The following is a 22,894-nucleotide window of genomic DNA, read 5'->3' as shown; positions in this document are numbered from 1 at the left end:
ATGTCTTACTTTTTTTAAAAACATTTTTGTTAGTTATCTGTTAAAATGTGATACATTTTATGATGATTTTAAAATCTGCATGTGCCACGATATGAGACATTCATGAGTCAAGATGGTCCCCCTGCTTCCCTGAAATGAACTGGTATAATTAGGGTGTAGCAGAAGTGTCTATAAATTCCACCAGAATAAAGAAGTGTCATTGGATTAGCATCTCAGCATCTGTTATTCCTCCTTACACAGTCAGCCATAACACTCCCCTGAAGGGCACCTCGAAATCACATGAGCAGAAATAATCCTAGAACTGGAGTTTGTGTCTATTACTGCAAGAATGGTGAATATCAAGACACTTTATTTTCTCTTTCTGACTTTAATTCAGGTTTATTTAGGTAAGTTAGCTTTCAAATGAAATTTTGAAATTATAGATTACTTGCTGATCCTTGGGCATGTTATATTTATAACATGGAATGTTGCTCTAATCTGCTTAGTAAGCTGTGAAGATGAATCAGTGCATGTTATGTTTCTTAACCATACAAGTCACAGATGCAATTAGAAGAATGTAACTTAAAATACAGTCAATGAACTAATTGTATTAATGTTAAAGAATATATTTTTGCCCTTTTTACATGTATTTTCTTTATTTGTAATTTGATATATTGTATATTTGAAATAGTTGTTGGATAAATACTTATACTGATAATTTAATTTTTAAATATTAATTTTTTCAGAATTGGAATTAAAACTAAATTGATGTTTAATTATAGGTTTAGGACATCAATAAGAAGAAATCAAACTGTTTTCTGGCTTCTTTTTTTACAGCTGCTCAAGCAGATTATGCTCCCTTTTTCTTTGATAATGGACCTTACAGTAACAATGGAAACATGGCTTTAATTAGTCTTTCAGAAGATTTGCCTATAGGTAAGTAAAGTAAAATTTTTAGGATATTAAAATGCATATGTATTATTAAAAAAATATCTATATAAATAAAATACAATTCTTTAGATGACGTAAATCTCAATTCCAAATTATGTATGCAATTATTGCAGTTATTTTTATCTTAACATATTTACATGACATCACTTAAATTAGGTGTAAACTACGAATGTTTAATTCATTTCTGATTTTCAGCAGTATGACACAGTATGTTGTCTTATATAATTGTACTGTAAGGTATAATAACCCAAAACAAATCAAATTGAATTGAATAATAATTATAATTGGTAATTTCCATGGTTGCACTGCTTATTAGAAATTTAATTAGGGTATTAATTTTTTTTTGACTTGAAAATTCCCAGATGCTATTTTGCACTGTTATTATTGAAAGACAACTATTGATCACAAATGTAATGCCTAAGGTACTGTGTCCAACTGTTACCCAACTCTATTCATGTCAGGGTCACAGGGGCTGGAGCCTGATTTGGCTTTGTTTGTTTACATTATTCATTAATGGATTTTGAGCATTTAATCAATTTGACATGCAAATCTAAATAACCATATTTGGAAATGATTTAAACAAAGGTTAGCAAAGCTAAGAACAGAAGCAATCTGAAGCAGAGGTAATCTACTTTAAATACAATAGGCTTCATGCTCATCTTTAAGGGAATATCTTATAAAAACTTTCAGGGTACTTGAAAGTAAACATTTTATATTTGTGTATAATACAGAGAGAGAGAGAGAGAAACATACATTTAATAACATAGCGTTAGTATACTCCATATAGACAAGCTTGCTCTCCATGAGACAATGAGAGAGAGAGAGAAATCTTATGGGAACATTTTTTAAAACAGCGTATGCTATTATTATACAGACACTTAATCTCCATGAGGCAAAGAGAGAGATCAGATGACATGCAACATGGAAAAGCTGGATGCAGTGTTGCAAATGTATGTTCACAATACTGAATGTCAGGTGGGGTGGGAGAGGACTGCTAAGCTCTAAAAAAAGGCTGGTGTGTCTGTTAAATGGTGCTCTGAACACTAGCTCTTGTTCCACCATTTTGCTGCACAATTGTCTCAGTTTAGCTGCTTCCTGTTTACAGTTTGAAGGAACTGGCTGTCTTGTGGTGCACAAGCCCCACATGGTGATCATTGGACAAAAAGAGGCAGGGCAGAGGTAGTGGCTGCAAGGAGCTTCAATGTCTGTTTAGCAGCACTTCAGTAATTTTCTTGTGATTACTCAGCAGCAGATAAACCAAATGCAGGCATGATTTCTGGACAGTGAGTTTTCAAACAGTTAAGGACACAGAGGATGAGCTTACCAGTCCCAGCTCTTGGCATTCAATAAAGGCACATGGTATCACAGGAGTGAACTCTCTGTTGTATTATGTAGAGTTATATACTTTGTATAGTGCAGCCAATTTGGCACTCAGGTTCTACTACCATAATGCTAGTGTTTTTTTGTGGCATTTTGGTGGTTACTAATGGTACTGCAGATTTCCTGAAAGTCAGATGGTGCTGGAAGTGTATATATTACTTGTTTATAGTCTGCTACTTTACAGGGATAATCCTACATGAAAGTAAAATACTTTCTTTTTATTTTGTACATAGCACATTTTTGTGGTCTGTGGTGACCTCTTCTCCCAGTCTGGCTGTCTGTGTCAGGAAACATTTCTGTGCTGTCTGGTAACTCATGCCAATTACCCATTTTGAGCCTAGTGGGTGGTATCCATTTCATTTTATCTTTTGGTTGTGTGGATCACAAAATATCTTCCCTTCACTTCCACTGATCTGTCAGGGAACACTTTCAACAGTGATCTATGCACCACTATCAGCATTGTGACGAGATTCAGTCATCTCCCCTCTAACCATTACACATGACTTCTTCTTTTGGCTGCTCCCATTAGGAGTTGCCACAGCTGATCAACTTTTTCCATATCTTCCTGTCCTCTGCTCTTGCTCCGTTACACCCAACACCTTCATGTCCTCTCTCACCATATCCATGAACCTCCTCTTAGGCCTTCCTCATTATCTCTTGCCTGGCAGCTCTTTTGTTAGCATCCTTCAAACAATATATCCAATATCTCTCCTCTGCACATGTACAAACCAATGCAATCCCACCACTCTGACTTTGTCTCCCAACTGTCCAACCTGGGCCGACACTCTAATGTACTCATTTCTAATCCTGTCCATCCTCGTCACATCCATTGCAAAGCTTAACATCTTTAACTCTTTCACCTCCAGCTCTGTCTTCTGTATTTTGGTCAGTGCTACCATCTACAAACAATATAGCATAGCTCGTCTCACTACCATCTCGTAGACCTTCTCTTTCACCTGTCTGTCACAAATCACTCCTGACACTCTTCTCCCCAGACTCCACCCTGCCTGCACTCTCTTCTTTACCTCTCTTTCACACTCCCCGTTACTCTGTACTGCTGATCCCAAGTGTTTAAACTCACCCACCTTCGCCAAACTCTTCTCCCTGCATCCTCACCATTACTCTGACCTCCGTCTCATTCACACACATGTATTCTGTCTTGTTCCTAATGACCTTCATTCCTCTTCTCTGTAGAGCATATCTCCACCTTTCCAGGGCATCCTCGACCTGTTCCCTACTCTTGCTACAGATCATAATGTCATCCGCAAACATCATAGTCCATGGAGACTCCTGTTTAATCTTGTCTGTCAACCTGTCCATTGCCATTGAAAATAAGAAAGGGCTCAGAGCCGATCCCTGATGTAATCCCACCTCTACCTTGAATGTATCCATCACTCCTACTGCAGACCTCACCACTGTCACACTTCCCTCATACATATCCTGTACAACTCTTACATACATTTTTGCCACTCTCCATTTCCTCATACAGTACCATAACTCCTCTCTAGACACCTGGTCATATGCTTTCTCTAAGACCACAAAGACATAATGCAACTCCTTCTGGCCTTTTCTATACTTCTCCATCAACACCCTCAGAGCAAACATTGCATCTGTAGGGCTCTTTCTCGACATGAAACCATACTGCTGCTCGCTAATCATCACCTCCCTTCTTAACCTAGTTCCCACTACTCGTTCCCATAACTTCATGCTATGCCTCATCAATTTTTTCCTCTGTAGTTACTACAGGTCTGCAAATCTTCCTTGTTTTTAGAAATCGATACTAGAACACTTTTCCACTGCTCAAGCATCCTCTCACTTGCCATGATTGCATTTAACAATATGGTTAAAAACTCCACTGCCATCTTTTCTATAAACCTCCATGCTTCCAGAGGTATGTCATCTGCACCAACGGCCTTTCCATTCTTCATCCTCTTCATAGCTGTCCTGACTTTCTCCTTGCTAATCCGTTGCACTTCCTGATTCATTATCTCCCCATCATCCATCCTTCTCTCTCTCTCACATTCTCTTCATTCATCAGCCTCTCAAAGTACTCTTTCCATCTGATCAACACACTATCCTCCCTTGCGAATATGTTTCCATCTTTATCCTTTATCACCCTGCTGCACATCTGTCCCAGCTTGGTTCCTTTGTCTAGCCAATCAGCACAGGTCTTTTTCTCCCCCCTTTGTATCTCATACAGCTCATCCTATGCCTTTTCTTTAGCCTTTGCTACATCTCTCTTCACCTTATGCCTTATCTCCTTATGCTCCTGTTTATTTTCTGCATCTCTCTGACTATCCCACTTCTTCTTCACAAACCTTTTCCTTTGTATACTTTGTTTTATACAGAGTATCCAACACCAGATTTCCTTTTCTTCCTTCATCTGTCCAGATGTCACACCAATCACCCTTCTAGCTGTTATCCTTACTACTTCTGCTGTAGTTGCCAGCTATCTGGTAACTCTATACTGCAACCCAGTGCCTGTCCTACCACTTCCCTGAACTCAAACTTGCAGTCTTCCTTTTTCAATTTCCACCATTTGATCCTTGGCTCTGTCCTCACTCTCCTCCTCTTCTTTAAATCCAATGTCATCCTACAGATCACCATCCTATGTTGCCTAACTAAATTTTCCCCTGCCACCACTTTGCAGTCTCCAATTTTCTTCAGACCAACCCTCCTGCATAGGATATAATCTGCCTGTGTGCATCTTCCTCCACTCTTGTATGTCACCTTGTGTTCCTCCCTCTTCTTAAAAAATTTATTTACCACAGCCATGTCCATTATTTTTGCAAAATTCACTACCTTACCTTTTTCATTCCTCTCCTTGACACCATACCTACCCATCACCTCCTCATCTCCTCTGTTCCCTCCACCAACATGTCCATTGAAATCCACTCCAATCACCACTCTCTGTTTCCCTTGTGTACACTATCCTCCACTTCATCCAAGTCATTCTAGAAATCTTCTTTCTCATCCTTCGCACACCCAACTTGCGGGGCTTATGCATTAATAACATTCATCATCATACCTTCAATTTCCAGCTTAATAATCATCACTTTGTCCGACACTCTTTTCACTTCCAAAACACTCTTGACATACTGTTCTTTCAGGATAATCCCTACCCTATTTCTCCTTCCATCCACATCATGGTAGAACAATTTGAACCCGCCTCCAATATACCTTGCCTAACTCCCCTTCCACCTGGTCTCTTGCACTTACAATATATCAAACTTCTCCATCATATCAGCTAAATCTCTCCCCTTATCAATTATACTGCCAACATTCAAAGTTCCTACCCTCACCTCCACTCTGTTTACCTTGCTCTTCTCCCCCTTGCTTATGGACATGCCTTCCCCCTCTTCTTCTCCTTCTTCAGCCAACAGTAGCCCAATTTGTCCCAGCACCCTGTTGGCTAACAGTTCTGGTGGCAGCCTTTGTTAATCCAGACCTCAACTGATCTGGTGTGGAATTCTGTATTGTTGTTCTCATATTGATCTGGCAAAATTTTACACCAAATACCCTCCCTGACGTAACCCACCCCATTTATCCAGACTTGGGACCAGCACTAAGAAACAAACTGATTTGTGGATCCCCTGTGCCCCTAGGCTTCAGAAAAACACCAGCCATATGAAGATATCAGAAATAACGTTTATTTATTCAGATCCCTTAGCAGGTTCCATAAATAAGTATAAATGGATGATACCAAATTTGTGAAATACAAGTGGATCTCTAATTTTAAAAGGACTTTTTTGACTTGGTAATATATTGGTTGGTAGCTTACTAAATATGAAAGATTTCTGTTTTGTCACATGTTAGGAACTTTTTCAAAGCCAAAAGAACCGATTTTGAAATGTAAAGAACCCTTCTCTGAATGACATGGTTCTTTGCGGAACAATAATTCTGAGGAACCACACAACCTAGTAAGGTGCCAACAAAGCACTTTTATTTTTAAGAGTGAAGGTGTGATAATGGGCCTGCTGTGAACTGTTTCAGCAGATTATAAGCTCTGTAAAGTCCTTCCATTGTGATCTTACTAGAAGGATGATAGCAGGTATTTCTAGCTTCTGCCCTGTTTAATTTCAAGCAACTTTCTTGGAGAATCTAGGTAAAGAGTGATGCTGTTTATTATAAAATAAAACACACATGAAAGGGATCATTTAGGGAGAATGCATAGCACAAAAATGTTAGACAAGAACAAAATCTTATCTGGTAAACTGGTATACACACTTGTTCACCCCAAAGTACTTCAAAACATTTGCTTTCTCATCTGTTTTCTCTGTCTCAATCTCTCTTAACACTGTCCTCTTTGTCCTGCTGTGACCCTTCAATACAGCTCTCCTTCTGTTTATAGACTCACATGGACCTCTACCAAGGGTCAGTTTTAAACCACCCTTCCAAGGTTAATTTTGTACTCCCATGTGACTTGGGACCATGTTATTCCCACTATTGGGCATTTCATATTCTGACCCTCTGCAAACTCTCCACTACTAAGGTTTAACATGTTAAATAAGAAAATAACATTTAAATAATGAGGTTGTTAGTTTTGCTCCCTCTTCCAACTCACTGTGTGAACATGAGTAAGTCAGTTAACTTACCTAAGATCCAAAATGAACTATATACATGTATTTATAAAGCACTTTGGAATGGTGTTCATTATAAAATGTTGCCTTCTTCAAGGATGTAGGTTCAATTTCCAGAGCAGCCTGCTATGTCAGAGACTATTGTGTTTTAATGGAACATGTTTTGTTTCCCAGCAGTGGCATGTAGACGAGTTCTGTTATTGTTAATGAGCTACTCTTTCACTTATGGAGGTTTATAATGTGACTTCCCCCTTCATTTTGTAAACCTTATATAGAAATTGTTTGCCAGCTACAGTGTATATTTATCATCAAAGCCTCTTAACACAGTTAAGGGTGGTACAGAGCAGAGCCCAGCCTGGCAGTATTTGGAACACAGCAGAAACCAGCTGTGGATCAGGCACCAAAAGTGTGGGAATATTCACTTATAGTTGGTTTATTCACATTGTGAAAAACTGTAGCACCTGAGGAAAAAGCCAAGTAGACTAAAAGAAGATGTTCATACTTTATACATATAGGGCCTGGTCCAAGATTCAAACCCAGGACCGCACAGCTATAAACCAACCAAGGACCTTACTGTCAGTCAGTCAGTTTCTAAACTGCTTAATTATGAACAGGGTCGTGAGAGGTGCTGGAGCCTATTCCATCTAGCACAGTGAGCAATGCAGGAATAAACTCTGGATGGGGCACCAGCCCATTGCAGGGTGAAGGACCTTACAACACACAGTGATATTGTTTGAAGAGGAGAGGAGTGGGGACATGGGTGATGTGGGACCAAAGCCATGTCATCTTAAAAGGGTGCAGTAAAAATCTATTTGATACAGTATATTTGCACACATAAGGTGTATCCATTTACAAATTTATATATGCAGTACACAAAGAGGGAGGGAGAGCAGTAACTGTTAATGATTGTTCTGTATCTTATTTCCCAGGTACTCAAGTGTATATATTGAATGGAACTGATCCAGAAGGTGATTTGGTGACATTTGGTATATCTTTTGAACCAGGAAAGAAGGAATACTTTAAGGTGGATCCTCAATCTGGAAATGTAACTTTAATAAGAGAACTTGACAGAGAGGTACATATATCTGGTTTACTTTTCAGAAAACTTGATATCATCAAACCATATTAATTCAATTAGGGGTTTGAGTGTGGTGGGCACTGGTGCTGTTTTTTCATTTTTAATCCTGTGGCATCCTCTAGTATATACTGTAAAACAGTGACATTTCACTAATACAAGAATTTTCAACTGTGTAGATTGACCAAAGGAAAATTATTTTATTTTAATTGTTTATGACTTTCCTGCGGTGGGTTGACACCCTGCCCGGGATTGGTTCGTGCCCTGTGTTGGCTGGGATTGGCTCCAGCAGACCCCCGTGACCCTGTGTTCAGATTCAGTGGGTTGGAAAATGGATGGATGGATGGATGTTTATGACTTTTACTTTATGACTAAATGACATATGAAATGTGTAATGTTGCTTTTTAAATCTGCTCATTTACTTTCAGAACTGCACAGTTTGGTGTTCTTCACTGTTACTTAGATGATCAATTAAATAATTTCTTTCCATTTTACTATTTATGTCATGGTTCAAGTGCCCTATGTTGATTTCTTGCCTGCTCACTGTCTGTGTGGAGATTTCTGTAGTATTTTTCTTATTATAATTTCCCCTTGGGATTAATAAAGTATCTATCTATCTATCTATCTATCTATCTATCTATCTATCTATCTATCTATCTATCTATCTATCTATCTATCTATCTATCTATCTATCTATCTATCTATCTATCTATCTATCTATCTATCTATCTATCTATCTATCTATCTATCTATCTATCTATCTATCTATCTATCTATCTGGTTACTTCTGCATCAAAAATGTCATGCATGTGTGATCAACTGGTGGTAGTTAAGTGTGGGATGTGTGTAAAACTTGCATCCCATTTTAGGACAGTTCATACCTTGCACCTTATGCTGCTGAAAAAAAGTTGTAAAATTATGAAATATTGTACTGAGCTGAAAATAGATGGGTGCAGGGTCTTAGACCAAACTAAGTTGGCGGTAAAATATCACATTCATAATCTAGTTTACTTGTCTACATATAATATGTAGTAATTATCTTATATTTGATATTAAACAATTATATCGATTAATATATTTTGCATCATTTCTATAGATTGTTTTTTAAATATATTTTTCAAATTTGTTTTTAGGAGGAGGATGAAATTGAAGTTCTTGTTAGTATTTCTGATGGCCAGAATAAGGTATGTGCACTGTATATATACTTCCTTATGAGGAAGATCTTCAAATAATTAATACTGTTATTCAAAAGAGTATTGTTATGTGTACAGAATACACTGAAATTCATGTGTGGTGTACTTTAGAAGTATTTGATAAATTATTGCTTGACTATGAAAATGTCCTTTTTTAATAAGATTTTAGAGTAAGAAGCTACTTGCTGCTCACATTGTCCAGTCCAGCCAGTGTAAAAAAATTAAAATAATATTTATTTTTGTCACAGTTTTATCATATAATACTATACAATTAATTTGTATTTCTTCATTTTTGAAATTAGTTTATTATTATGATTATAATAATAATGTGTAAACTGGTTTTGAAGCAGCAGATACTAATTAAAACATACTGTATGATAGAAAATGTAACTTATAGTATTTCTTAATATATATAGTATGCCCAGTCAACAGTAAGTTTGTAATTTATATATCATTACAAAGAAATATGCAAGTAAAATTAAATTAAATTGATAAGTTTGGTAGAAACTAGTGAATAACGCATTCTGGATTTTGGGTGTTTTTATATGCAAATGCAAGCATAAAAATTAGAGGAACAACAGACCAATTGTTAAACAAAGAACCACTGTATAATAAAATTGGAAATTGGCCTTTCAAACTCAATTTATTTGAAATTGTGTTAGCTTGCTTTCTTACAGTGTACAACTATGTATAGTATGCAACTATACAAGAAGTATACAACTCTTCATAGTATATGAGTATATGCTGAAATTTGAACTATATAAAACTCAAGAAATAAATATTGTACACAAGTGTACTAAATAAAAGTATAAAAATGGCAAAAACCGTAAGGACAAAATTATTTCACAACAATCAATAAAAAAATGCAGCTCTTTAATAGGTCTGCTGTGCCTCAATCCTTCTTCAGTTTGTTTGTATCCTCATCTACCAAGCACTCAAAATAGAAATTGACATTTACTGCAACAACAATATCAGATATCTAATTTAAAATCTGGAAAAGGTTTACTCAAAAGAAAAAAATATATTCTTGCCTGTTCTGACAAATCAATGTTTTTTTTTAATATTGATTTATTCACATTTTGGAACTTTCTGAGAAATGTAATCTTATCTTTGACTTCAGATCACCTGATAATTTATAATATTATAAAAATAATGGATAATGGATCATGTATATGAATTAAATGTTTAAAAAATCATCTTTTAAGTGTTCAGATATCCGCTTACACTTTAATACACCTCTAAATTCAGAATATATCTGGCCTTGACTTTTTCTCCATGCTCACTTGAATGTTTTGAAGTGTATGTTGTAATAGATAAGGAGGTTTGTCTATCACTGTCAGAGCTCACACCAGTTCATATATCACACTCATTTTCTTTTGTGTAGAGCAAGTGGCAGGGATTTCTGCTGTACATCAGTTATTTTGTAGCTTGCATGTGATACGAGGGTCAAAGAGCTGGATATTAACTAATGGTCTGCAGTAGCCATTCTAATGGATAATAATGGCTTATTCTTTATGTAGCTGTGGTTTGGTTGATGGGGCCTATTTGTCCGTTTGGGTGTTACGGCTTCTGTTTCCATTCATATGCCTTTCCTTAAAGTTGCTGGTTTGCCCCTAATAGAACTAGACACAGCTGGACACACATGAACAGCTGCACTGGGGATTTGAAATTCATGTGTGTTTTACTCTACGAGACTAAGTCTTTCACTGAAATGTTTTCAAGCTTTGGAATCTGTGTAGGTTTTCTAAAATGACCATATCTATGGCAGTAGTATACACTTTTCAATTCACAACAGCTTGAAAAGTCTAAACTGTTTTTTATGTACAAATAATTGACAAAATAAAACCTCAGTTTTAAATTTGAATCAGGGCATTGTGCAACCAGAAGATTCCAGAACAGCTTTAGTGGTACTGGTACTGTCTGGGACTATCCTGGGAAATGTTACTTCATTATACCACGACAAATTCCATAATTTGGAATGAAATTTAACGAAAGTGGTGCTTCAGAATCTGAAATGGATGTTATAATAGCTTGTCATGTCATGAATCATCTAGATGCACAACACAAATTTGATTTACATCATCCTTAGTTTGCTCTACATATCATTTATTGAGTTCTTGTGCCCTGTGGATTGTCATTCTTGAAAATAATCAAGAAAGACATGCTACACAATGTGTTGAACATTACAACAGTTGCTACAAGAACAGGCCGTTCAGTCTATTGTAGCTCATCAATCAGTATTCACCTACCTCCTTCAAAAAGGGAATTAAGCCAAGTTTTGAAAGTGTCATGTAGAGTAATTCATTAAAATACAGGCCATGAACCTCCTTACTGCTTCTCTTTATAGTTTTATAAAATGTTATTGTCTCCACTTAACCTTTATTTGCTTAAACTGATAAAGTTCAAATCCTTCCATTTTTCCTCATGGCTCATACCTCAAGCCCCCCAAATCCTGGAATCAACCTGGTTACTCTCCTCTGGACTATGTGTTCTTTGTAATATGGGGACCAATTTGTAATGACGTTCTGATGATGTTTCAAAAGCGTGTTACATATCTTAAGCATATCCTGTCTTTATTTGCAGTTTAAATTCTGTGCTGTGTATCCTAGTATCTACCAGGCCTCTTAATTTGTTTCTTTACACTGTCTAGATGTAGAAAATGATGAGTTCCTTTGACCCCTGCTCCTTTTCAGACAGTGAATGTTCTAGTTTTAGACCTTAGGTGGTCTTGTCTTAAATGGACATTTGCAGTGAAATGGTTCAGAGTTGGTTATTTGTTTTACCTTGTAATTCAGATCAGTGCTAAACAGTTAGGTCTTGCTGATAATATTCTTCACTCTGAATTCCATACCAACTTAGTCACCATTGTACAAAAAAATCAGCTATTGGTGCAGTCTTTGCTGTTGATTTTCAAAAACTAATTCATGCTTTTGTCTCTTCTTGACCTGCAACTAATTCTACACTGGAGTCAATCAGTCATCCCTTGCTTGTCTTTAGCTGGTCCAGAATGCTGCGGCCAGGCTTCTAACAGATATATGAAAACAGAATCACATCACCAATTTTAGCTTCTCTTCACTTGGTTCCTGTTTGATACTGTAAAGGAGTGAGTTTAAAATTGTAATGTTTTTTTAAGTCTCTGAATGCTTTAGCCTCCTCTTATCTTACTGACCTCTTACATCCTTACTTTCCCTTGAGATCACTTATGTTCTCACCAGAAGTTACTACTTGCGCCGAGGTGTACACTTAAACTCAGAGGAGACCATGCCTTTGCATTAACTGCCTTTACACTATGGAATAGTCTGCCCTTTTGTTAGGTCAGAGATAACTTTGGGTACTTTAAAAGCCAATCTGAAAATTTTTTTGCTTTAGCTTTTTAAAGTTGCTTGAGAGTATTGTTTTTTTTAATCTATTTATATATTTAGGCGGTTTTATTTACTGTATCTATTGTAGCGGACAGCCGGGTCCCATACCCGGCAGGGACGCCCCTGTTGCATCTGTTACGGTGGACCAACCATGGGCAGCTCAATACCTCCCCCTGAATGCTTGGTGGCAGCCTTCCTGGTGGACGGTGATTCCCCAACCTGTCGCATGGCTCCATGGGAGATGGAGTCCTCCACAGCCTGGTTGGGGGCTCAGATGGCTGCTAGGGGGAGCTGCATGGAGTCAGCAGCCCGGCTGGACGAATCTTTGGCCCCACCCGGAAGTGCAATTAGGACCAGGTGGTCAAGCACCTGGAACGCTTCCGGGTGGGCTATAAAAGGGCTAGCCACCACCACTCAGGGGCCAGAGTTGGGAGGAGGAGGACTAAGCTTGAGGAGTAGTGGTGGGAGAGGAGAAAGGATTGTTGTGTTGTGTTGTGGAATAGTGCTTTAGGACTGTGTATTGGGTCACGGGGAAGACGTGCGCCCACGGGTGAAGAAAAATAAAAGTCTTTGTGTTTCATACGTGCCTCTGTGTCCATCTGTGTTGGGTCAGGTGCCTATATAGCGCCTCTGTTACACTATATATTTATTGTAGTTTTTATGGTAACTATACAGCACTTTGGTCAAAATTGACTTGAGGTGCATGTTTTGTATGACAAGGTGACAGAACCTGAAATATTTCACTCAGTTAGTGAATGAAGATAAGAGCAAATCTCTGAACCAAATCATCTGTGGATTACATGACACAACTGCAAGCGGTTTGCACATGATAGACTTAGAGGGGCCTGCATTTGCTGTCCTCAAGAACATGACATTATTTTTGAAGCATATGAATGAGAAGTTATTGGCCTTACCTACATGCAGAAAAGTAGCACTTACTATAGACTGTAAATGAAGTACAGTAATTTACCTAGAATTTTAGTTTCTTGTTGTAATCAAAAATACTTAATGCAGGATCTGGTCAACTTATAATCAGCTGTTTCACCTTTTTGAATGATGTACCATACTGGTCATTCCAGATTAACTCACTTAAGCCTTTAGGAGTTAGCAGAACGCAGGTGTCACCTTGTTCAGGCTGACTACCACTTTGACGGTTTCTTTCGAATGCCTAGTAGTGTTTGAAATTTCGACCCTGACACAGTGTGTGTTGAGTTTGCACGTTGACTGCATGTGAATTTTGTATTTTTTAATAAATTCTGATTTTATAACACATCTTAAAGACATAACTGTAAGAATAATTAAATTTTTTTTATTTTAAAATAATCTTTATTTTGCACAATAATAGAAAACATGAACACAGCAGTATTATGCAGTTAATAAATAAGTAACAATTTCACAAGAAAGTTAATAATTATGACATTACTCCACTACTACTGCCCCGTACACGCCTCCTAACCCCCACATAAAGTTATATAATTGTCCATAATAAAAAACCAATTTATAATTAGTATATTATACCACTACTCCCTCTGTACATGCCTCCTACACCACACATAAATTTAAGTAATTGTCCATAATAAATAAACAATTCATGATCAGCTTACTACACCACTACTCCCCAGTACTAATCTGAAAATAAATCACTATTATACACACAGCATTGTATTCCCACTACCACTACACCTTCTATTCTGCGCATTCAGCCATCCAATGTATGAATATTAACACTGAAATAAGTCACCACCCAGTCACCAACTTTCCCATCTCAACAGAACACAAAACCTCCCAAGCCCCCATAAATCACAGAAGGTCTGCGTATCTCCAATAAGGTTGCGGTAAGTGAATTCCAGTTTCACTCTGCTTTTCACCAGTAATTTGAACATTAGGAACACATCAGTTGTCATTGAGTTTTTCTCCTTGTTTCTCCTGGTTTTGAGGATTGAGAGTTTTGCTTGGCCAAGAAGAAAATGCACACACTTGCTTCTATGTTTCAGAGTATACTTGATACCGAAAATAAAGCAAACAGTTGATAATTTATTTCTTTTTATATTTTACATATATTAAATTAATTTATATTGACCTGCTTTCAGTTAGTATGGCTCTGTGATTGCGTGTACCCTGCACTTGACTGTCATCCAAATCAGGGTTTCTCCCTGTCTTGCACTCAGTGTCGGGATATGTACACCGCCTCTCCATGGGTAACTAGTGTATATCTCCTTAATGGCTGTAATCTTGGGGGATATAAATTGGTCCCATCAGTAATAACATGTTGTTTAAAACAACCATCCTTATGCCAGTGAAGGTGCTGTTTTCAAAGCTGAGCCAGTAAATTATATGTTGGTAATACAGTGCAAAGCATTTGTTTTGGTCTTGTAAAACCCTCATGAATATTGTCAATTTCATAATGCTGAGATTTTACTAAAATGTAGGCAGGTAATAAGTCAGTAAATCATAGTTAGCTTGAATACTTTTCTGATGTCATCAGATGTAGTAAAATAATCATGCAAGCTTTTGATAGAGGGTAGACATAGGTAACGCTGTCTCAATGAGGTCAATGCTTATGTGGGATTGTAAGTGTCTTCAATATAAATGTCCATAAACATTCACTGTGTTTTAATTGGTATTCTAGGTCACAAGCATTTTTAACATCAAGCTGCATGGCACAGTCATTACTTACTTACATTACTGATAAATTTCACTGACTATTTTGTTTCAGGTTTTCTCATGGGTGCTACCATTTTAATGGCAGTGGCCATATTGTTTATGATAATGATAGCCTTTGCAAGTCATCTGGATGTGGCACTTGACATTAAGTAGCTGCTGTGTTTAACATCATCGCGCCATCATTATAGAAGATGACGACACACAGCACTCTGCATCCAGGCTTTCACATTCAATCTAATACACAAAGTACAAACTTCACAAGTACTAGATTTAGTTACGTACAAAACTTTGGTTTGGAGCTTTGCCTTTCTTATGGAACATCATTATTGGTCTGTGTTTTCAACTTTTTCTGACCATTTCATGTTTAATCTTTTTGGCAGGTGACCCTACGCCTGTCCATAACTATTGTTTTGATTATTTTCATGGCACCTTTCTCAATTTCCACCGTGCAATTGCGTTTGCTGCCACTTGGAGAACATTTCCACATTCAGTTCACCAAACGTTTGCTGAGTAGCAGTCTTTATCTTCAAGCTGTTGATTTTAATTTACAATGATTCATGGATTTAAGTGCTTGTATCCAGCTTCTGTGTTTCTCCTTGCATCATATGTTTAGTTTTGCCACATTTTCATTTAATTTATTTTAAATAAAACATTATATCTTTTGCAGTGAATTAAACCAGCTCCACAGAGTGTTTAGTAGCTTTACGCATTTGTTACATGATGCTTTTTTGAAATACTTTTGTCTTTTTTGAAATAATTAACCTGAAACATCAATGATCCACTTAAAGCTGAAATTTTATTTCAAGAAGTCTTTTATGAACAAACCCTGTGATGAAGGAAAAGTATTGTAGCTCAGCAAAATTTATTCTCTTTTTGGTCTTGTTTTAAAGATGACTGGTCATTCGTTGATAAAGAATTTGCTGGAAAATGGAGTGCTGATGCTGTGTATTATTGGAATTGCAGACCTTCTCTCCATACCGTTCACAGAAATGATTCATGCAAGGCTGGAATTGCCGATGTGAGGCTGTAGTTATATTATGCCACAATTTTTATTAATTCCCCTATTGCTGGAGGACGTTTTTGTTCCTTTTTAATTTCATTGTGTTATTATTGTGTTATAGTTATTGTGGCATTTTATTGGTAAAACTGTTTTTACAAGCAAATGTAGTCCATACACTCTCTATGTATTCTGACCAATGAAGTTTATACAAAGCTTTTATTGTTTTTGCACAGCTGTGAATAGATAATGTGAATACTGGTACACAGTGCATCTGTAGAATTTAGTGATCAAAAATCAACAAAGGTCTTGCACATAAGTAAAACATGCGAATGTATTAGTTTCAGAACTCATTCAATACTTGCTTATTTTATTTAATTTAATTTTTTTTTTTTTTGGTGCTTCTTCATATTTCATTCATTTACAATTTTAGCTACCACTTACTCACTGCATAGTAAGTTTATCACTTCTTCTTCTTCTTTCAGCTGCTCCGTTAAGGGTTGCCACAGCGGATAATCTTGTTCCATATCTTTCTGTCCTCTGCATCTTGCTCTGTTACACCCATCACCTTCATGTCCTCTCTCACCACATCCATAAACCTTCTCTTAGGCCTTCCTCTTTTCCTCTTACCTGGCTGCTCTATCCTTAGCATCCTTCTCCCAAGATACCCAGCATCTCTCCGCACATGTCCAAACCAACACAAACTTGCTGGATATCAATAAAGAAATTAAAAAAGTAAAACGTATTTAGTCCAGCTATTTTTAAAATGGCAGTTATTCAGTTTTTTCTTTTTTCAATTTTGAAACTGCCAATTTGGAAGGTTGACTACAGACTAGTAAACTTGAGGAGATTACTGTAGAAAATCACACTTGCGTTTTAGTAGTTAAAGGAGAAAAGAAAAAGAGAGAAGCATTACCATAGTAAAAATAATTTAACAAGCAAAGGAAACAAACGCAAAATACTACGGGAGGTAATATGTGAACACAAATCTCACAGCACACTTTCAATCATCTCTCTGTACTTTCCCATGTAATAAAATAAAGGCAAGACTACCTCTGGTTCCAGAGTTATTTAAGCAATTAACATCCCATTGTTCTCTGGGTTGGATGGCTAGGTTATGTTTGCTAGCTTGCAAGAAGACTAAAATCTGATGCCTATATAATAAGTAAAAACTTGTCCATCTATCCTTCTACGTCAGTAATTGCTTATCTGGATGTTTGGACAAATGATATTGGAAGAATAGATGGATTTGTCTTGCAAAACAAATTCCTTTTAAATACTGAAGAAAATAAAAAGAAAAACATTTTTTGTTTTCCTGAGGCTTTCTGAGGTCCAGAGAAGAACCTGCACTTTCAGTCACTACTTTCTGCATTCAAAATCTGCAGTAGCTCAGCCTCAATCATCTTAATTTTATTTTACATTGTTGTAATTCTTTACATTTTATTTACTTAGTGTTAATATTATTTATTGCTGTGTGACATGATTTCACCTAAGGTGGCTCACTTAAATCAAGCCACAATAATAAGTTTGAGTTCTCTGTAAGATTGCACAGTCAGTATAGCATTAAAGTAGAGCAGTAAATGAACTATTGCACATAGCAGAAAAACCTCAATAGGAAAGAAAACACGATTTAGTTGACCCTCAGCACCTTATTCCCCACCACTGATTGAGCCCCTGTCTTACACTCACAGCCTCAGAGGAACTAAACACACAAGCATTCTAACTAGTTGAGCTGAAGAAGAAGATCTGAAGCCAAGATAAAAAATATCATTGTTAACTGCAGAGGTGGAAAAATCACTGCACTGTATTAGGTTCTCGTGTTCAACACCATGACACTATAAATAGCAACACAATTGAGGGCAGATAGACTTATAAAAAGGTTCCAGAAATCCAAAGTAGTGCCAAATGTCAAAAAGCTTTAGCAGTTCCAATCAATTATGGCAGTCAGGAGAAGGTCAATTAAAACTTGTGAATACAAAGTAAGGATAAGCAATCATTTTAAAAGTGTCAGTAGAGAGTAAGTAAGGAGGCAGACCAATGCAGAATATAAGCTTTACAGGCAAACATGCAAAGAGATATTAATGAGGATCAGAACTATGTAGGGCACCAAAGATAAGAAGACAAGATCTGAATTGTAGCTTCTGTCTGAGTTGCGTATGGAGGAGAAAATTCTAGCCTGGCTACAACATTCTAGATGTGTAGGAAAGGTTGAATAGAAGCTACAGAGAACAACTCTGGTAGGACAGCAGAAGACCAACACCTGCAGTTTGCCCAGTTAGTTGATTGCCACAATTAATGAGTGAGTATGGGCCTTGCTGGTGCCACATACAAGGTTTGCCCCTGCCTTGAACTTGCTACAGCTGAGACGAGGCTCTCTTTAACACTTATTGGGAGTATTGTGCCATTAATATTTACATAGTTTAACACAGTAATTAACATGTTCTGTACAAACCATTGTGTACTGACACATGTAAGTCTCCTCAATTTAATAAACTAATTAAAAAAAACATCAGTCCAATTGTGGCTATTCCTGGATTCAGAAGCAGAAAATAACAATACTAGTGTAACTATCCTAGAAAAATGGATCGGTAGTATTAACAAACAAGTAAACACATTTCATTTTATAACATTACTTTTATAGATGGGTACTTAACATTATATCAAGGTGTTTTACAATTATAAAATTATAGTACACTGACTGGTTATGTGACTTTTTCAAGGCGGCTGTACTATCGTGAAGTTTGTGAGGAACATTTGTTGGATTCATCTAGTCTCGAGTGGTGCCGATTACCACTTACTCCACAATATTGCCTATGGAACACAGCTACATATAGGTACATATAGAGATCCTAGCCAGACAAAGTCTCTAGTGGTTCCAATTGCCAGACACTCTACAATATTCTGCATCAGATTATCTGTATAGGGATTCACTATGACACACCCTAAAAAACATGTGGTAGTTGTTGTAACACATAAAAGTGCAGCACATTTAGTTATTGCTACTTATTAATCAAACTATGTCTCACTTAGTTTATGGTAATTATTGAAGAGCGATTTCAATAGTCTTGATCAATCCTGTGAACAATCTGACTCACACTTGATACCCTTTTATTATTTCAATCACTTTAGATATAAGGCAAAATCTAGAAAATATAAAAGCAACATGGTATTTATTAATGTATAAAAATCCCAAACAGATGAAAATAAAATAGATAACAAAGTCTGGATATATAAAGTCTTAGAAAAACTTGAAAAACATGAAAATCAGAAGTGTCAAAGGATGGATGTTGTCCTGGGTGGCTTTTGGTTTAGTGGTCAGTGCTATTCATAAATTACATTTTCTGATGTCCAAATCAGATGGTCTCATGTCTGTTGATCTCTGAGGTTGCTTCTTATGTATCCCTTATATTGCAATTTTCTTTTTCTTCCTGGTCCATTAAACAAGCAATTATTTATGTTAAAATGCATACATGGGGTTATGGGACATGTGACATTGTATATGTTGGCTATGTTGTCCTGATGATGAATGACTGATCAAAATGTTTGATCTTTTAAGTACCTCCGCACTCCTTCCTTTCTCAAAGCTGTAAACTAATTCTGTAATTCTTAGCCTTAGCGTCCATCCATTCCCACAATATAAATTAATTATAACAGATTATGTGGTATCTATACTAATTACCCATTCCCATGTCATAAACTAATTGGAAAAGAAACTGACTGGATCAAATGCATAAATTACTAGTACAATAAAAAAGGATGCTTGCAATGCCTGTAATTAAAGTCCTATAATTTCAGTTCATCCTGGTAGTTTCAGCAAAATTATTCAAATGTAATATAGACAATCTGCAGTTCAAAAATGTAAACCTTTCCTCACCGGGACAGCTGCACAGAAAGATCAGGCTAAAGACTAAACAGACCATCTCAGTGTTTTAAATTCCAGTGCTTTAGTCAATGGGCCACACTGGATTAAAGAAAATCTACTGTGTCACTCTTTGTCCTTTGTGAAATAAACATTATTTGGTAAATGTTATTATCATTTATTAATGAACAGTGAATAATAGTAATAATAATATGGACAATACTTGGGGAAGGAGGAGAAATAGTGACAACCATTTAAGATTATAATTATTTTACACCTATCAGTGAAAAAATAGGTAGAAAATTAGTTCTTTTATAATTTTGGATATCATTTTCATCCATCCCTCCATTATCCAACCCGCTATATCCCAACTACAGGGTCACGGGGGTCTGCTGGAGTCAATCCCAGCCAACACAGGGCGCAAGGCAGGAAACAAACCCCGGGCAGGGCGCCAGCCCACCGCAGTATCATTTTCATTCCAAATCATATTTCTATGTGCCAACATTAAGCATCAGGAAAATATTACTAATATCTTTTGTCAGTGTCTAATACTCTGATTCCTCACAGTCACTAAAAGAACACATTTATCTTAAACTGGGCACAAGACGGAATAAGGAGCTGTAAGACAGCAATGCTAAGTACCACACCACCATTCATCTGACAATCTACAGCATTCAGCATTCATTTGGCTAGGAGGAACTGCCAAATATGCAGTTTTTAGTTCTTGCCAAAGGAAATGCATTTAACTTTAAATAATAAATTCTCACTTCAAGGCTCACTGTATGTGACCCAGAGGAAGTTACCTAACCTGCTTGTGGTACTATTGTTAAAAATAAATTGGATAGCATACTAATGTAACTTTATCTTGTAGATGGCCTTTGGTAAATGCTTATGCCAAATAAATATATATAATAATGATAATACTTAGAATAATAATAAACTAGTGGCTATCAAAGAGCAATAGCAATGAAATTCACTATGGAGTAGACAGTCAATGGTGTATTGTTTATAATTATTTGGAAATTTTACAGTATATTAATTATGCCAGTTCAAAATCAGACAGCCAATTCAAACATTAAAAGAAAGCTCAACTTTCCCAGTATAATGTGGCAAAATCAAAAGTATACTATGCTGTACCTTACCTCACGCTCTAAAAACTATTTATTCACTTTTTATTGTGGCATAAATAATCCAATTATCAATTTCCAAACCTACTAAACCCACAATCTGTCTGGGTAGCGTAAAGCAAATGCAGCAGCCAACTCTAGACTGACATCAGTCAATTGCAGGGCACACCAACTAATATAGGGTTGTACGGTGGCACAATGGTAGTGCGATAGCCTCATATTAAGGACACCAGGGTTCATGTCTTGGGTCATCCCTGTGTAGAGTTTGCATGTTCTCCCCATGTCTATGTGGGTTTCCTCCAGGTGCTCTGGTTTTATCCCACTGTTCAAATTGATGCTGGTTGGGTAAACTGGCGTCGCTAAATTGGCCCTAGTGTTTGTTTGGTGTGTGAGAGTGCGTGGTCTTGCGCCCTATCCAGGGTTTGTTTCTGACATGGATATGCTAGGTGGGATAGGCTCCAGCACAAAGACCCTGTTCAGGATTAAGCAGATTAGAAATGACATGACAAAACTAACTCATATAGGGTACATTTGAATTCTTCAATTTATCAAAAGCAAAGATCTTTGGGAAGTGAGAATACAAGAGCACCCAGAAAAAATCCCAGGTGACACAGAGAGAGCATACAAATTAGAAAAAGTGGCCAGGACAGTCAGTATTCAATCCTTGTCTTCCGGAGATGTCAGGTAGCGGTGCTGACTACCATACCACGCTCTGCTCGAAAATGATGAAAACATCCAGTTTTACGGACAAAAAAAATAGTTTCTTTTTATGTGCTTCCTATTTGAACAAGAATACCATGACTCATATTGTGGTGTCACCATTCATATTAATAGGTTGTGCCATTGCTCAATTACAGTTTTTAACAGATCACCCTCAAATTTGGGCACTTAGGTGTTTGCAGTTTTTGAGCTCTTATGATAATTATCACTTTTCATACAAAGATCTGTTAACAATGGAGTCAGCATAATAAATTTGGCATATTAATTGAATCCTCATATGTTTATGTGCCACTGAGCAGTTTATTTCAAGCCCAATTGGCTCACTACATTTATAATTCTTACTTCTAAATACAACCATTTTAATTCTTTATAAGTTACATGAGAAAGAACATCACCTAGTCAAATGGTTAAAAGTGAAATTGGGTGTATGCGATCTAACTGTCATCACTTGAGTGTTAGCTGTTCAGGTTACAGTAGTGCATTCATACACTGACATGTCCTCAGGTGGACTCAGATATCAAAAGCTTGAATTCATTACAAATATTAGATAACAGGGCAGATCATTTTGAAATAATCAAAAAGGAAAGAGACGACACTATACTTATCTGGTGGCTTCCTTTTAGTTAAGTACCATATAATTAAAATATTAATTTTCTCAGACCTGCTTAATCTGACACAGGTTTGCGGAGCATTATAGATTGTATAAAGTAAATATTAAATGCAAATTTATATTAGATTTTAAATATTATAAAGTGTTATTTTTTTAGAGGATATTACTGTTAAGCCATTAAAAGGAAAAAAAATTAAGAATCAGCAAAACTTTCGAATTGCTGATGTAATGGCAAAGTTTTAAAAAGAAGAGTGAAAATCATTATGCTATTGAACGCGAATGTCTAACTGAATTAGATTGATTCCATGCCCCAAATGTATTCATACAGTGAATAGACCACTATGAACTTACTCACCTGATTTATTTATGCATTGACAATTCATCCTTGAAGAGTAAT

General features: G+C 36.6%; 1 protein-coding gene across 3 annotated transcripts in view; it reads left to right on the top strand.

Moving 5' to 3' along the window:
• Nucleotides 1–220: 220 nt before the first annotated feature.
• The window catches only part of cdhr1a (cadherin-related family member 1a), a 92,051-nt gene continuing 69,377 nt past the window's right edge, over nt 221–22,894 (top strand). The window contains exons 1-4 of one of the 3 annotated variants that reach the window (XM_051923909.1): nt 221–331; nt 817–915; nt 7,820–7,965; nt 9,099–9,149. In XM_051923909.1, the coding sequence (XP_051779869.1) occupies nt 280–331; nt 817–915; nt 7,820–7,965; nt 9,099–9,149 (348 nt within the window). In that variant the 5' untranslated portion in view covers nt 221–279. Of the gene's footprint in view, nt 387–816; nt 916–7,819; nt 7,966–9,098; nt 9,150–22,894 lie in introns of all 3 variants that reach the window. The other 2 variants (XM_051923910.1, XM_028795485.2) reach the window with 2 other exon arrangements.

Source organism: Erpetoichthys calabaricus, chromosome 2 (assembly GCF_900747795.2).
Source record: "Erpetoichthys calabaricus chromosome 2, fErpCal1.3, whole genome shotgun sequence".
In the NCBI taxonomy this organism is placed as follows: Eukaryota; Metazoa; Chordata; class Cladistia; order Polypteriformes; family Polypteridae; genus Erpetoichthys; species Erpetoichthys calabaricus.
This window is presented reverse-complemented; position numbering and strand designations above follow the sequence as displayed.